Genomic DNA, 15,583 nt, shown 5'->3' on the forward strand with positions numbered 1-15,583 from the left:
AAACGACCGCTGCCGTTTCGATCTTCGATGATATGTCTTTCAACCATATCATATGTCAGCACAGTTCCTTTAGAAGTCGGCCAGGATGCTCATTCCCCCAGGCCGTCAGTCGTGACGTTGCCCACCTCTGTGAGGTCAACAACGCCACGTGCCTAAAACGGTGGGCAAACAGAAATGAGTTGAAAACCAATCTTTCAAAGAACCAAGCCAGTCATCTTCCAGACCGAAGATAGAATAACTATAGGAGCGAGAATGTGTAGAGCATGTTGGATGGATTTTCGGAAAAAAATAGTCCCGGAAAAGTTCGTATCGGAAAAATTGGTCCCTGGTTGCGTGGCGGAAGAAATGGTCCCGCGCGGTTCCGTGCGCCCAAAAATACAGGAGAGTCGTTGTGGACACCTGATAAACCGGATCATAGCCAATCAAGTGCTGTCATTCGCACTCCTCATTTGTTCGAAATTCGAAGACATGCTTTTTTAAATTAACATTAACATTAACATTAATCTTAATGAACAATAAATGGTGCACGCCATTTAATGAGGAACATAAAAGCGGTTCCATTTGCTGCAATGCTTGTATTGTACAAATTGCGTCTGTTCTTTCTGTTCCTCTCTTTATTTTGCGGAGTACAGACAACGCGACAAGATCAGGAAGCACTTCTGCAATGTCTGCTACCTTCTCCTAAAAGTGACAAAAACAGAGAGAAAGGAAGAGTCGCCTTTCCGCAGAACGAAAATTCAAGTCGCAGTTCTTTCTCATTGATCAGGCTATATCTTCTGTTTTGTCGACCAGCTCGTGGAATGGTAAAAGTTGTTTGGATTTCTGTAAAACGCTAACAACTTGGAGCAGTATCAATGAGAACTTGAACTGGAAAATCGCAGCAAAAATTTTGAAGTACAAATGGTAGACACCGATGCCAGCGAACTTATGATGGAATATCGTTTTGTGTCATTGAGAAAAAGAGAGGACGCCAAACAAAGAAACGCCAAACAATTTTTAACGTACACATACAAGAAAGCCTCCAGGGGATATATCTGAATCCTTGCATTTGCGTCAGGACCACACCAGCTGCTGTCGCTGCCGCTGAAAGAAGCCTCAGCACAATGAAACTGACCGATCAAGAATATCTTGTGCTCAACCATAAGAGATGTCAGGCTTTCTGAGTTCGTAGTCAACCGAAAACATGATTATCATATCTCTAGACTATGACGCATTGATTAACCAACTTGCGAAGAACAAGGCTCGAAAGAAGGGTTTTGCGCAAATGTTCACTGTAGGCCTATGTATGCATAATATAAACCCTGTATAAATATCGTATTCCAGCTTCTGCACTGTAAGTGAACCCGGACATATGTTCGGAGGGGACCACGCTCTTTGTTGCTACAGCCTACAGCGAGTGCCTTTCGAGCTAGAATCAAGTCCTTTGTCCTAGGCTGCCTCCATGTCTATGAAAATAAAGCTCAAATTGAAATCCATAAACGAGAAAGAGCTATTCGTTCTGGCTACATACAAGCAGGACGAAGCTGTTACATAAACTTCAAACTGACACATTAAGCGGCCTTGGTAGTCGCCATTCATTCCACCTTTCTCACCCTATGACCTTGTTCCAAATGCGGGAGAAGAAGACCCGACCTTTGTGGTTTCCCGCCTTTCGGTGCATATGAGCATTCGGATGTTCTGGACGTTCGGTGCTAATGAGCAGCTTCTCCCCTCCTGCTCATTTCCACCAAATGCTCACAACCACGAACTTTTTTTTCGGTGCATATGGGCGTTTGGATGTTTTGAGCGTTTGGAGGTTATGATCATTTTGTGCATATGAGGCATCGAAACAGGCTCCACGAAACATAACAGCGGCTCCATAACAGCCTTTCCTATCTGCTTTGCTTTCCAGTACTATGAGTGGAGGTCATTGTAATAGGATTCCGCTCATGCATTTTGCGTGATTTATGACACCTTATTCCTTTCTGACCGCAATCTGCTGTGTGTGCTATAGGTCATGCTTAGAACGGTTGTGCCTCATATGCACCAAATACTTATAACCTCCAAACGTTCAAAACCTCCAAACGCCCATATGCACCGAAAAAAGACTTGGTGGTTTTGAGCGTTTGGGTGGAAATGAGCAGGAGGGGAGAACGTGCTCATAAGCACCAAACGTCCAGAACATCCGAATGCTCATATGCACCGAAAGGCGGGAGACCACAAAGGCCGGTTCTTTCGCTCCCACATTTGGAACAAGGTCATCGGGTGAGAAAGGTGGAATGAATGGCGACTACCAAGGCCGCTTAATGTGTCAGTTTGAAATTTATGTAACAGCTTTGTCTTGCTTGTATGTAGCGAGAACGAATAGCGCCTTCTCGTTTATAGATTTCAATTTGAGCTTTATTTTCATAGACATGGAGGCAGCTTAGGACAAAAGACTTGATTCTAGCTCGAAAGGCACTCGGATCCCAGGGCTGTAGTAACAAAGAACGCCTCCTCCGAACATATGTCTGGGCTCACTTGCAAATTAGGGAGTGACTTTTTCGGGTTAAACCCGCCCGGTTATTCACCCCCGAACTCACCTCCGACCAATTCGGGTTAAACCCGATTTCTCCCCGAATTCCAGTCACTATGAAATCCTCAAGTGACGTTTCCACTGAAGACGAACAAAGGTCGTCACGTGTATCACATGTAGGAATGGGTCACTTACTTTCCAAGCAATACACCCAGGTGTGTCAACACTGTCTATACCTTCGGGGATTACCGCTGGAAGGTCACGATCTCGCAAAAACAACAACAAAAGAACAAAAAAGAGAGATTAGGAAAGGACTTAATAGACAAGAGGAGAAACAAAAACACCCGATAACACCCGAAGGCACAATTATCGCCCGATTTCTCCCCGAATTACAGATTTAAAAATAACGCCCGATTTTTACACCCCCATCTCAGAAAGGCATTTAATCCCAAAAAGTCACTCCCTACTTACAATGCAGAAGCTGGAATACGATATTCATGTAGGGTTTATATTATTCATACATAGCCCTACAGTGAACATTTATACAAAACCCCTCTTTCGAGCCTTGTTCTTCGCAAGTTGGTTAATCAATGCGTCATAGTCTAGAGATATGATAATCTTGCTTTCGGTTGACTACAAACTCAGAAGGCCTGACATCTCTAATGGTTGAGCGCAGGATATCCTTGATCGATCAGTTTCATTGTGCTGAAGCTTCTTTCAGCATCAGCGACAGTAACTGGTGTGGTCAGAAAATAGAAGCTATGGTGAGAAAATAGAAGCATATAGAAGCCTGACGCAAATGCAAGGATTCTGTCGACGACGACGAAGTCAAACTGTGTAGACGTGGAATTTTCTGCTCCTGAAAATCTATCTGTTGTTTCCTCATTCCATCACCATATCTGCGCCTGAACTCGGACAGGCCCTGCCCTACTGTGGCCTGGGGGACCCCTCCTAGCCATGGAAGTCGTCCGAAGCGGCGACAGCGCCTCGTCTACCGAAGGGGCCGGTGCCGGTGACACCGACTCCTCTTCTAGCAGCAGAACAATTATCCTGCGCAAGAGGCAGATTGATAGAGAAATCGCTTTCACATCATCTGATGACGACGACCGACCCTTCGAAGAGGTCCCCAAAAGAGCGCGAAAGACCGCTCGCTCAAACATTGGGCAACACCCTGCGCCCACGGGAGTCACGGTGATATTCGCTCCCCATGACGCAGCAACGAACCTCGCCAGGCTGAATGACCTGAAGATATCAGACTTCCTCACTTCCGAGTTCCCGGGGAGGATTAAGGAAATAAGACCGAATTTCGCGAAGAACATCGCGGTGGATGCCACTTCCCCAACAGCAAAGGTCTCCCTTTTAGGACTCGACCGCATGTGCTCAATCCCTGTTCGAGCATATGAACCCCGTCCCCCTGGCTCTTGCTACGGCGTCACCACTGGTGTGGACGCCTCACTATCGGACGACCAAATACGGCAGGTCATCAGGTCCAGCCCAGCGGTCATCGCTGCGAGGCGGATAAAGAAGGACTGTGGTGCTGTGCGGCTGACCTTCGCCGGGGCCGCGAAGCCGCGTGAGGTCAGCCTCCATCTACTGACCATGCGTGTAAAACCCTACCTACCGCCGACGCCGCAATGTTACAACTGCCAGAGGCATGGACACGTGGCAGCGTGTTGCACTCGAAAAAGGATCTGCGCCAACTGTGGAACCTCCCATGACTCCCCCGACTGCCCCCAGAGCGTCCCCAAGTGCGTCAACTGCCAAGGCAACCACCAAGCAACGTCGATCGATTGCCCTAAACGCAAGCAGCAGAGGCTTTGTGGTGTGAACACCTTGTTTACAGAAATTGTGGAGCGAAGTAAACAAGGTGTTCACACCACAATTTGCGGGAAAGAACTGAGGGTTTATTCCAGTGGCGGTTGCCACCAAAAACGAAAGTGGAAAAACGTGCAGCGTGCAGGCCGCGGCTTAACGATGGCGATGCGGGCTGCTACACTGCCTCCCCCCAGACTCCGAGAGGAGCGGTCAGCCCAAGTGACATGTCTGGTGGCGCTCAGAGAAGGCTGAGTGGGGAAGGGAGGCGGGAGGGCTACTGGGGCTCGGGTGGCTCCACAAAGGCTGGCTTGAATCTGTCCAGGCTCACGGTTTCTGTTTTGCCATCAACCGAGATGGTAAAAAACTTGTCCGAACGCCGGAGAACGGGGTGAGGGCCGGTGTAAGGTTGCTCAAGCGGGCGGCGGATCCTGTCACGGCGCATGAAGACATGCGAGGCAGAAGACAGCTGCTGGGGGACAAAGGAGGATCTGGGCGAGGGAACACGAGGTGAGGCAGGACGGACGTTTGCGAAAGCGCGACGAAGCGTGTCGACGTAAGTTCCGGGGGGAGTGGAGACCTCTGTTACGTCAAAGAAGTCAGCCGGGAGCCTGAGGGTAGTGCCGTACACCAGTTCGGCCGCGCTGCAGCCGAGGTCGGAGTTGACGGATGCGCGGATGCCGAGGAGGACGACGGGCAAGACAGATGACCAGTGGGCGGTGTCCTCGTGGGCCATGATGGCACCCTTTAACTGGCGATGCAGGCGTTCTACCATACCGTTAGAGGCCGGATGGTAGGATGTGGTGCGATTCCGTCGCGTGCCCAGGAGTTGGAGGAAAGCGGCAAAAAGCCTCGCTTCGAACTGGGCGCCACGGTCCGTGGTGACGACAGCTGGGGCTCCGAAACGGGCAACCCAGGTCGAAAGGAAGGTCGAGGCGACAGTGGCGGCGGTGGCGTCGGACATGGGGGCCGCTTCTGACCATCTGGTAAAACGATCGACGGCAGTTAGGAGGTATCGATGTCCAGCAGAGATGGGGAGGGGTCCGACTATATCAATGTGGACATGTTCGAAGCGGGAGTCCGGGGGCAGGAAACGTCCCAGTGGTGCAGACGTGTGCCGCGGCTTAACGATGGCGATGCGGGCTGCTACAGCTTATTGCCAGGGAACGCTCGCGCTCCAACAGCAGCTACTGTGAGGCCAAGGCCAAGATCCACAACGAAGAACGCCGCAGGCACCTTAGACGGCTAAAGCGGCGACACCGGGCAGGCTCTAGGTCCGCTGACCAGGTAGCTGGAAGGCCACCTATATGGAACATGGGTGACTTTGCCCCTCTGCCTGCTTTGGCCTCTCAGGACGCCCCTCACACAGCACCGATCCCCATCACCACGAGCACTCCAATAGCGGCGTCTGAAGCCGCCAGCAGTCAGGCAACTTATACTCCGAAAGTCCGCCGAGAGCCTCCGGCCCAAACAACGGCCCACGACTCTGTCGATATGCAGATGGTGATGGTTAAGCTGCTCTTTGCAGCTCTGAGGGCCATCATCACTGCATGCCCCAAGTGCAAAGCGCTCCCGGAAGTCCAATCGATCTTGCAGTTAGAGAAACTAATTGCCCCCACTCCTGAGTACCCGGTACGCGGCCGGTATGCCCGGCCGGATCCAGCTACCGCTCGTTCTCGTGCTGCATGGCTCTACAATATCAAACGACCACGATTTTCCAATGGAACGCAAGAAGCCTTCAGACAAAGCTCTCAGAGTTCCGCCAGTTCCCGTGGAGGTATAAGTTCCCAGTAATGTGTATTTCAGAATGTGGGATTCGGGACGACTTTCGCCTATCCAACTACATCACCTTCGTGTCGCAGCCCAACAACGCTAGAAGCCGAGCGGCCATTTTCGTCCGATCAGACATACCGGCTGTGAAGAGGTCTCTTGTAGAAACAAGCTTGACGCATATGACTTGACTTCACTGTGCTTGACTTCACTGTGATTTCCCTGTAGTTGCCCCAAGCGACCCGATATGACGTGAATAACCTCAAGAACATTCTGGACGGCCTGACACCACCGTTTGTGTGATGCGGGGACTTTAACGCCCACAACGTCAGCTGGGGGAGCGCATGCTCGGACTCACGGGGAGAACGACTGGCTGTGCTCTTCGAGGAGATGGACCTCCACCTCCTCAATGATGGCTCCCCGACATTTGTACAGTCCCCGCTGATATCATCATGCTTGGACCTCACAGCTGTGTCTGGCTCGATTGCACAACGCTTCACCTGGCAGGTCGACGCTGACTCCCTTGGAAGCCATCACCTTCCACTGCTAATCAACGTCCGCGGCGCGCCAGGGGCTCAGCTGAGGCACACGGTCAAAAAGACTAACTGGAGCAACTATAGGGCTGCCTTCGAGTCTAGTTCCGCTGATCTTAGGGACGCTAGTCACCACGACTTCTGCCGCGCGGTGGTCAGCGCTACTCGCAGTGCCACCAGCGTCTTCCAACTTGCCGTGAAATTTTCCGCCGTCGATACAGAGTACGCTAAGTTGCGTGCGACACGCCGAAGGGCTGAAAGACGCGCCCGCCGTTCCCGTCTCCCCGCCCACAACCAAGAGGCAAAACGAATACAGAAAGCGGTTCGGAGGCACCTCTACAAACTGGTTAGGAACTACTGGAGGAGCTTCGCTTCGTCCTTATCTCCGCGCACACCGCTATCCCGAGTCTGGACGGTGCTAAAAGGGTTAGCCGAGCCGGTTACCCAACGCAACCCGTTCCGTTCATTGTCTTTGGCCACGGGTCGCTCAGGGATGAGGTTGGCCGAGGAATATTGCGGCAGGCTAACATCGTTGCCTACCGACGGTTTAACGTCTGCTCGAGACATACCTGTGGCCGATGTCTCACCGGCGGAAACTTCGCTCGATCATATGTTTTCGCTTCCTGAGCTGGAATCAGCCTTGAGACATTCATCACAACATACCTCCCCAGGCGCTGACCAGATCACCTACAAGGCCCTACGTAATCGCCCCTTGCGCGGACGCCATCTTCTTCTTCAAATCTACAATGATTCGTGGCGCACAGGGACGGTGCCTCCAGACTGGAAGTCCGCAATGGTTGTCCCTATCCTAAAACCCGGTAAATCACCTCATGATATTGACTCCTTCAGGCCGATCGCCCTCACCAGCTGTTTGTCGAAGACGATGGAGCGCATGATTCACTCACGGCTAAGCTGGTTTCTTGAAAGTATGCGGTACTTCCCGGAGGTCATGGCTGGATTCCGGCAGGGCAGGTCATCCATCGACAGCGTGATCGATATCGTCTCTAGTGTTCAGCAAGCGCGGTCTGAAAGGCAGCTCACAGCAGCAGTTTTCTTAGACGTCATGAAAGCATACGATAGCGTCTTCCACAGCGCCGTCGTCGCAACTCTGCAAGAATCTGGTGCAGGCGCCCGAGCCGTCTCCTGGGTCCGGGACTTCCTATCTGATCGCACCCTTTTTGTGCCCACTGCCCACGGCGACACAGCTCCCTTCCCGGTAAGCCGCGGGGTGCCGCAGGGCAGTGTGTTGAGTCCATTGCTGTTCAACCTTGTCATCGCCTCACTCCCCGCACACCTACCTGCCAACGTCAAGATCACAACTTACGCAGACGATGTCTGCATTTGGACTTCAGGCACCCGGAGAGACGCGAATCAGCGGCGCCTACAGCAAGCCCTCGACGTCATTCAGATATATCTCGCCGACAGAGGCCTACGTGTCTCCACAAGCAAAACAGTCGCCATGACGTTCACCAACCGCTCATTTAAAAACTACCCACTCTACGTCGCGGGAACGCCACTTGATTTCGTCCCCCGCTACAAATATCTCGGGGTCATCGTAGACAAACGGCTGTCATGGTTCCAGCACATCAAGGCCCTCTCTACCAAGACGAAGAAATTCGTGAACGTGCTACGGCGCATCTCTGGAGCGTCGTGGGGTCCCTCGTGCAGTGACCTCCGACACGTTCATAACGCACTTGTGCTGGGGCTGCTACGGTACCACCTCCCAGCGCTCCACGGGATCAGTATGACGGGTGAGCGAGACCTCCTCAATGCCCAAGCGCGCGGCCTCCGGGTATGCCTTGGACTGCCACGCACGGCTGAAACCTACACCGTACTTGCGGAGGCGCAAGAGACGCCCGTGCATATTCTACGGGACCGAGAGACGCTCCGCATCTTTGCGCGCTTCGTCACGCAGCACCCTTGCCACTACCTGCTGTCCATTGAAGATGCCCGCCCCGCATCGGCCTTTGGCGGCGCCGTCCGCCGTCTTAAGGCTATCCTCCCGGATCGCTCCTCAGGTGTATCCTACGCCCCTCCTTTATGGGCCCTTGCCAAGCCCCAGGTATTGACCAGCGTCCCTGGCCTAGGCCGAAAGAGGGAGACGCCGTTAGCCGTTGCGCGTCAGCTCGTCCTCGAATACCTACCGACGCATCATCAACAGCGTCAAACGATCTATACAGACGGATCCGTAACACTTGATGGGGCCACTGCAGCCATCTACGTTCCTCAAGGTAACATCGAGCAAGCTTTCAGGCTCTCCCATACCAACTCCTCCACCGAAGCCGAGCTCTTCGCAATCCACGCGGCCCTCCGGCACATCACGACATCGCCCCCAGGAACCTGGATGATCCTGTCGGACAGCAAGGCGGCACTGGAGACACTCGACTCATACTGCACCAAAACAACGGACGACCTACACACAATGGCAATGTCCCTAGCCAACACCGCCCTTGCTTCCGGGCACAATATATGTCTGCAGTGGATACCCAGCCACATTGGCCTCGGCGGGAACGATCGAGCAGATGCTGCGGCCAGGCGCGCACACGAACAACCCGACGCCGCGGCGCTCATACCGCTCACCCCTTCGGCTTGCCGCATCGAGATCCGCCGCTGGGCCGCCCAAGAGGCGCAGAGATTCATTCGAGAATCCGCCCGTTTCAACGACTTCCTTCGCTCCATCGACCCGGCGGTGGAGTTCTCCCCACCACGACGTCTCCAAAGACCACAAGAGACACTCCTCCACCGACTGCGCCTCAACTTGGCATACACGCCACCGGTCCAGCGCATGATGGGGAGGCAGATCTCGGCCCTCTGCGATGCTTGCGAAGTGGTTGCGGACACATCGCACCTCCTGCTGACCTGCCCCAAGTACACCAACCATCGGCCTACCCTTTTCCGCTGCCTCGAATGTTTCGGGCACAACCAGCTCACGCTGGCCGCACTTCTTGGCCCTGTGCCTCAGCACAAACAGTGGGCCGTCACAACTGCTTTACTGCACTTTCTGAAGTACACTGGCCTGGCCTCTAAGCTCTGAGCTGCGCGCTCCAGGAGCCTCACCTTCGTTTTCTTTCTTCTTTTTTTTTCTCTTTCTTCTTTCTTCGTTGCTATTTTTTTTCCTTTTCCCTTCTTTCTTTTCGTTTTTGTCTTTCCTCCTTTTTATGCAGACTCACCTTTTCCTATTCGTCCTTTCCTTTCTATTTATTCTTCGTTTTCTTTTGTTTTTTTTTATTGAATAGCATGCCGACCTTGGTCTGGCAGACCTTTCCATTCAATAAATATATATCCCCCCCCCCCCAAGGATTCTGATAGGCTCCCCCTATCTCTATCTCCTCCTAGGCTCTCCTGGAGGCTTTCTTGTACGTGTACGTTAAAAATTGTTTGGCGTCTCTTTGTTTGGCGTTCTCTCTTTTTCTCAATGACACAAAACGATATTCCAGTATGAGTTCGTTGGCATCAAGGTCTACCATTTTTACTTAAAATTTTTTTGCTGCGACTCTCCAGTTCAAGTTCTCATTCACACTGCTCCAAGGTGTTAGCGTTTTACAGAAATCCAAACAGCTTTTTACCACTCCACGAGTTGGTCGACGAAACAGAAGATATGGCCTGATCAGTGAGAATAAGAAAACTGCGATTTGAACTTTTCGTTCTGCAGAAAGACGACTCTTACTCTTTTTTTTTTGTTGTCACTTTTAGGAGAAGGTAGCAGACATTGCAGAATTGCTTCCTGATCTTGTCGCGTTGTCTATACTCAAGCAAAATCAAGAGAGGAACAGAAAGAACAGACGCGATTTGTACAATACAAGCGGTGCAGCAAATGAAACCGCTTTTATGTTCCTCATTAAATGGCGTGCAACATTTATTGTTCATTAATGGTGTTAAATTAAAGATTAATGTTAATTAAAAAAGCATGTCTTCCAATTTCGAACAAATTAGGAGGGCGAATGATAGCACTTGATTGGCTATGATCCGGTTCATCAGATGTCCAGAACGATGCTCCTGTATTTTTGGGCGCACGGAACCGCGCGGGACCATTTTTTCCGCCACGCAACCAGGGACCAACTTTTCCGGACTATTTTTTCCGGAACTCCATCCAGCATTCTCTACACATTCTCGCTCCTATAGTTCTTCAATCTTCGGTCTGGAAGATGACTGGCTTGGTTCTTTGGAGGATTGGTTTTCAACTCACTTCTGTTTGCCCACCGTTTCAGGCATTCAAGGTCAACGTTACTTCCTCTTATAAGTAGAACTCGGAAATTTACGTGCTAAAACAATGAAAACAGACAGGTATTTAGGCCCTCAAAAACACCTAAATAGGCAAGATCATGCAAACACAGACACGTTGTAACACATGCCAAAGCTACTTCTAATGTACACTTCACGCCGCAAACTACTGTGGAATTGTAGCGAATGCTACAGAACCATTCGATGACACCAGTGGCTGACTGCGACGCTGTGCAGCGTCAAGCCTCCTTCCTGCGCCGCTAGTTCAAGCTCACTGGGTGTTATCGTTCATCCTGTAACATATATTCAGTTTAATTTTATTTCAGTTTATTTCTTTAGTTTATGTTTACTACTCGTTTTCTCTTATGTTTACTCGTTTCCTATAGAATATGTAGCTTTAGCCGCTATGGAGTAGACGGCGTTCCATGTTGATATCCGTCCATCGGTCATATTTTCTCTTAGACGTTTTGTCAGTCACACTCTACCTCAGGTAGGCGAATTTAATCCACTGTGGTGATGATGAAACGTCTCGCCGTTGTCGGCCTCACAGAGGTGGGCAACGTCACGACTGACGGCCTGAGGGAATGTGCATCCTGGATCCTGGTCCGACTTCTAAAGGAACTGTGCCGACATATGTCTGAAAGCGTCTGATGAAAACCCAGGAAAAACCCCAGACAGCACAGCCGGCACCGGGATTCGAACCCGGATACCTCCCAGTCTCGACGTGACACGGCAAGTACGTTAACCAGTGAGCCACGCGAGCTGTGGCATCGCTCATGATCACAGTTGTCTCGAGACGTAAGTCCACCAATTAGGAACATGCTGCATGCGCATGACAATAGAAGAGTGACGGCGGACGTGTTCGTCACGTTCAAACACCCGTTGACTCACGATAACCTCATTCAAGCCCACACATTCAGCCAAATTCAAACTTCATAAACATCCAAGCTGACACATTAAAGGCCTTGGTAGTCGCCATTCATTCCACCTTTCTCACCCTATGACCTTGTTTGAAATGCGGGAGAAGAAGACCCGACCTTTGTGGTTTCCCGCCTTTCGGTGCATATGAGCATTCAGATGTTCTGGACTTCGGTGCTTATGAGCAGCTTCTCCCCTCCTGTTCATTTCCACTAAACGCTCAAAACCACCAACTTTTTTTCGGTGCATATGGGCGTTTGGAGGTTTTGAGCGTTTGGTGCATATGAGCTACTACCCTTAGGACATAGTGAGTCACCTGGAATTTCCAAGTTAGAATGATGCCCGGTTAAGCGCTTAATCGTGAAGACCTCAAGGGTCAACGTCTTGGATAGAGACCCACAGATACGTCGTTCAGAACACTGGGTTCGTAGCTAGTGACGATTCTCCTTCCTCTTCGACACTTCCATGTCGACTAGATCTCCTGATTTCTCGCCATGACTACGGCTTTCCGGAAATGTTCATGATGATGGAGAGAAAATACGAAAACAATGTGTTCTTTAAATGAATATAGCGCTTGCATTAAGGAAAGCTCGTAAGAAAGTGTTGTTGCTCCTGTCCTGTTCAAAGGCGATGAACTCCAATCTCAAGAGGAATGTTAAGGTATGTGCATTTTCTTACGAACTTTTATTAGCCAGATGACGTACTGTTATCCAAAGTAACGGTCACAGGAACGCGTTACTTTTTTCGCCGTTACATTATGACAGAGTTGTGCCTAACTCGTTACAAGTAACTCGTTACTTGGTAACGGTTACTTTTTTTGGTAACGAAGTAACGATTCAGTTACTTTTTAAAAAATGGTAATAGTAATGGAATCAGTTACAAAAATTGGTAACTGGCTACTGACGTTACTCGTTCCTTTTCTTGAGCGCGGGGGAGCACATTTCGGCACTCCGTGTGGCGCAATGCGTGCAGATTTGACCTGTGACCTGTGACGTGTGACTCAAGGTATTATTGCAGTCCCTCACTGGATGTGTTGTTGTCCTTTCTCTTATTTCCGTAATCTCCGACCATCACTCCTTCCCAAGAATGGCCACCAATTGTGCTATGGCTAGAAAAAACACATTTCGACTTCTAGCCTTTTCTGGTCTTTGCTAAGCTTCAGAGCGCTCTAAATTATGACGCAGCCCCTCGTCTGTTTTTGGGAACCGTTGGTGATCGGTGGCACGAAAACCAGTGTTTTTTCTTGTGTTTTGGTAATCTCCGATCCCCCCCTCCCCCACTTCGGAAATAAGGGAGAAGGTCTAGGCAAACTGATATAGATTCATGGTAACGGCCCGAGAGACACGGAACACGAAGGATGGACGACAAATTTCGAGTATCAGCGTCTTCTGAAGTGCAATTCCTCATTACTAAAGAGTTGAAGGCAAGTGACGGCATGTTTGTTGGCTCCTTTAACTATGCTGCGGTAACGTAAAAGTAACTCGTTACCTGTGAGTAACGAGAACTCGTTACTTTTGTAAGTTGGGTAACGAGTAACGTATTTAGTTACTTTTTTCTGAAGTAACGGGTAACGGTATTTAGTTCCTTTTTTTCGGTAACGGTCACAAGTCTGCATTATGACAATTTTAGCCGAGTACTTTGTAACGGTAATACGTTACTTTTGACAACAGAGTAATAGTTAGGCTAATCGATTCCGTTTATCAAGTATCGTACGTGTACAAGTGCGATGCTAACACCAGATACGTGTGGTGTTTGTAATGTGCACATCAAAATTGTCTTTGACACCAGGGCTATTCTGGGGCTGTCAGGTTCTCCTGATGCGCGCACACTGTACAGGCACGATGTTTTTGATGTCGACATCTGAGTCGCCTACTATGACACGAGAATGATTCTGGTGCCTTCTAGTAGGCTTGTCGTGCGCACCAGACAGAGGTATAGTGTTTTAATATGACCCTTACAGCGTTCTGGTTTGGTTCACAGACACCAGACATACAGATGCCAGTGTACAATGCGTTGTCACCGTGAAAATCGCAATTTACAATTATCACGAGGTCGTTAGCGCAATTTCTTTTTCCAATGGAATAATAATTCGGTTCGTCAAGAAAACTCTGGGAAATTGAGACGTTTTCGCAGCTTTCAGTCTCAGTTCAGTGTCAGTTGTTGACTCAAGGATAGAAATAGGCAAGACACGAATAACAAGTGAGGTAACAAGCGGGATAAATGGTTAGGGAAAGTTTAGGAAGATGAGTACACAATCTTCGGTGGCTCATCTCATAGAATCAGCAACACACTTTCAGTCGTAGCTTTACACTCTCATTGTCACATAAGACAGCGCCATCGGCATTTGTGTGGGTTTCTCATCGTGCTTGGTGGAGGTTGCGTCGGTTTGCAACATTAAAACGTCGCACAAATGTGAGCTCGTTTCAATATGTGTTTCTAAAGTTCTGTATTATGCGTGTTATTTTGCTTTCCAACCTGTGCAGAGCGGAAGCATGAGAAAATAACAGCGGTGCCTTCAGGACATATGTGACGACCAGTGACGACTGGTCCTGGGTGTGACGTTTTTGAATATGCGTTTCGTCCAGTTTCACGTGGACTGTACGTGATTATTCATTGGATATGGACTACAAAAAGAAAGGACCAAAAATGTGACCGATGAGCTGTGTGGCGGATATGTGGCTCATATTGTAGTATATATGGCAAGCAATTAACAGCCTGTTAACAGCCGGGACACCTTTGCTGTACCTTGTCCCTTCCTTGATTTGTTGAAAACGGGAGGAGTACGCCTTTTTATGACACTTATGCAGAAATGTTAATTGTCACAAAAAGGCGTACGCCTCCCGTTTTCCACAAATCGTGTGAGAGAACGATGTCACTCGTGATGATGGTTGGCTTGGAGCGTGCTATGTGGTGAAGTTCATTTTTAAGAGTGTAGAAACAAATCTTGATATCTCATTGTGTTGTTTACTGATTAAATGAGTCAGAAACCTAATCTAAGAGTACACGAGCAGCTTTTAGTAACGAAATAACCAGCAGTGTGCGTTGGTTGAATGTTGCACACTCATGTAGGTGTGACGGACCCTTCTGGTGAACGTGGGACATGAACAATATGCTGGGTGGGTCAGGTAATGCAGACCAGGTGACGTACAAAGGAGCAGGCGACGCGACAAGGCTCCGCGTCTGGGAGCAATTAGAGGACCCCATCACTTCCGGCGGCACGGTGGCACCTGACGGCGGCATAAAAGGGGCGCGTACTCCGAGCAGAATGAATACCATATGTGCGGGGTGTTCGAAGGGAAACAAGCAGGCGAGCGAGAAACAAAGGGACCGAACCTTCGCGTTAAGGAAGAGCTTTGACGGTGGACAGAGGAGACCCGACAACCAACGAGAAAACATCTCGTGATGATTGGGAGCTCTGAGATCGCCTGTTCGCCGGTTGACACTAACCGCCTCCCGGAACAACGCCGACCAGGCCCTGCGTCATAGCCGACATGTCTGCGTCCCCGGATCTGAACTGAACAGCAACGTGGTGCGACCGAGACCATCGCCCAGGGTGCCGTCGTCAACGAAGGCCTGTCAGCCAGAACAGCCTGCAAGCCACGTCGAAAGGGTGAGTCTGTCAGACATGATGCGATGTTGTACGGCTAGGAAAGTAAAGATGCTATAACTGTAAAGCGGTCTCGTCTCGTTTTTCCTCGCCTCAGCGTGGGCCCACCAGTTTTGGTTGTGTTAAACATTAATGTGGATGCAAGGCGAGCAGGCTGGTCCATCACGTAGGCATGTTGCAAACCCGATCCCTGCATGCCCCACGGTTGAACATTATGCTGTTTCACAC

At 50.1% G+C, this 15,583-nt stretch overlaps 1 protein-coding gene across 1 annotated transcript; it reads right to left on the bottom strand.

Moving 5' to 3' along the window:
• Positions 1-4,583: 4,583 nt before the first annotated feature.
• On the bottom strand, positions 4,584-5,270 carry LOC135371714 (uncharacterized). The gene has a single exon (XM_064605687.1). It carries the CDS (start codon positions 5,268-5,270, stop codon positions 4,584-4,586), a length of 687 nt encoding a protein of 228 aa, XP_064461757.1.
• Positions 5,271-15,583: the final 10,313 nt, after the last annotated feature.

This window comes from Ornithodoros turicata, unplaced genomic scaffold, assembly GCF_037126465.1.
Source record: "Ornithodoros turicata isolate Travis unplaced genomic scaffold, ASM3712646v1 Chromosome12, whole genome shotgun sequence".
NCBI lineage: Eukaryota > Metazoa > Arthropoda > Arachnida > Ixodida > Argasidae > Ornithodoros > Ornithodoros turicata.

What these genes read in the sequence shown, in the direction of transcription:
- LOC135371714 (XM_064605687.1), bottom strand. Translation starts at nt 5,270, where the DNA reads ATGTCCGACGCCACCGCCGCCACTGTCGCCTCGACCTTCCTTTCGACC.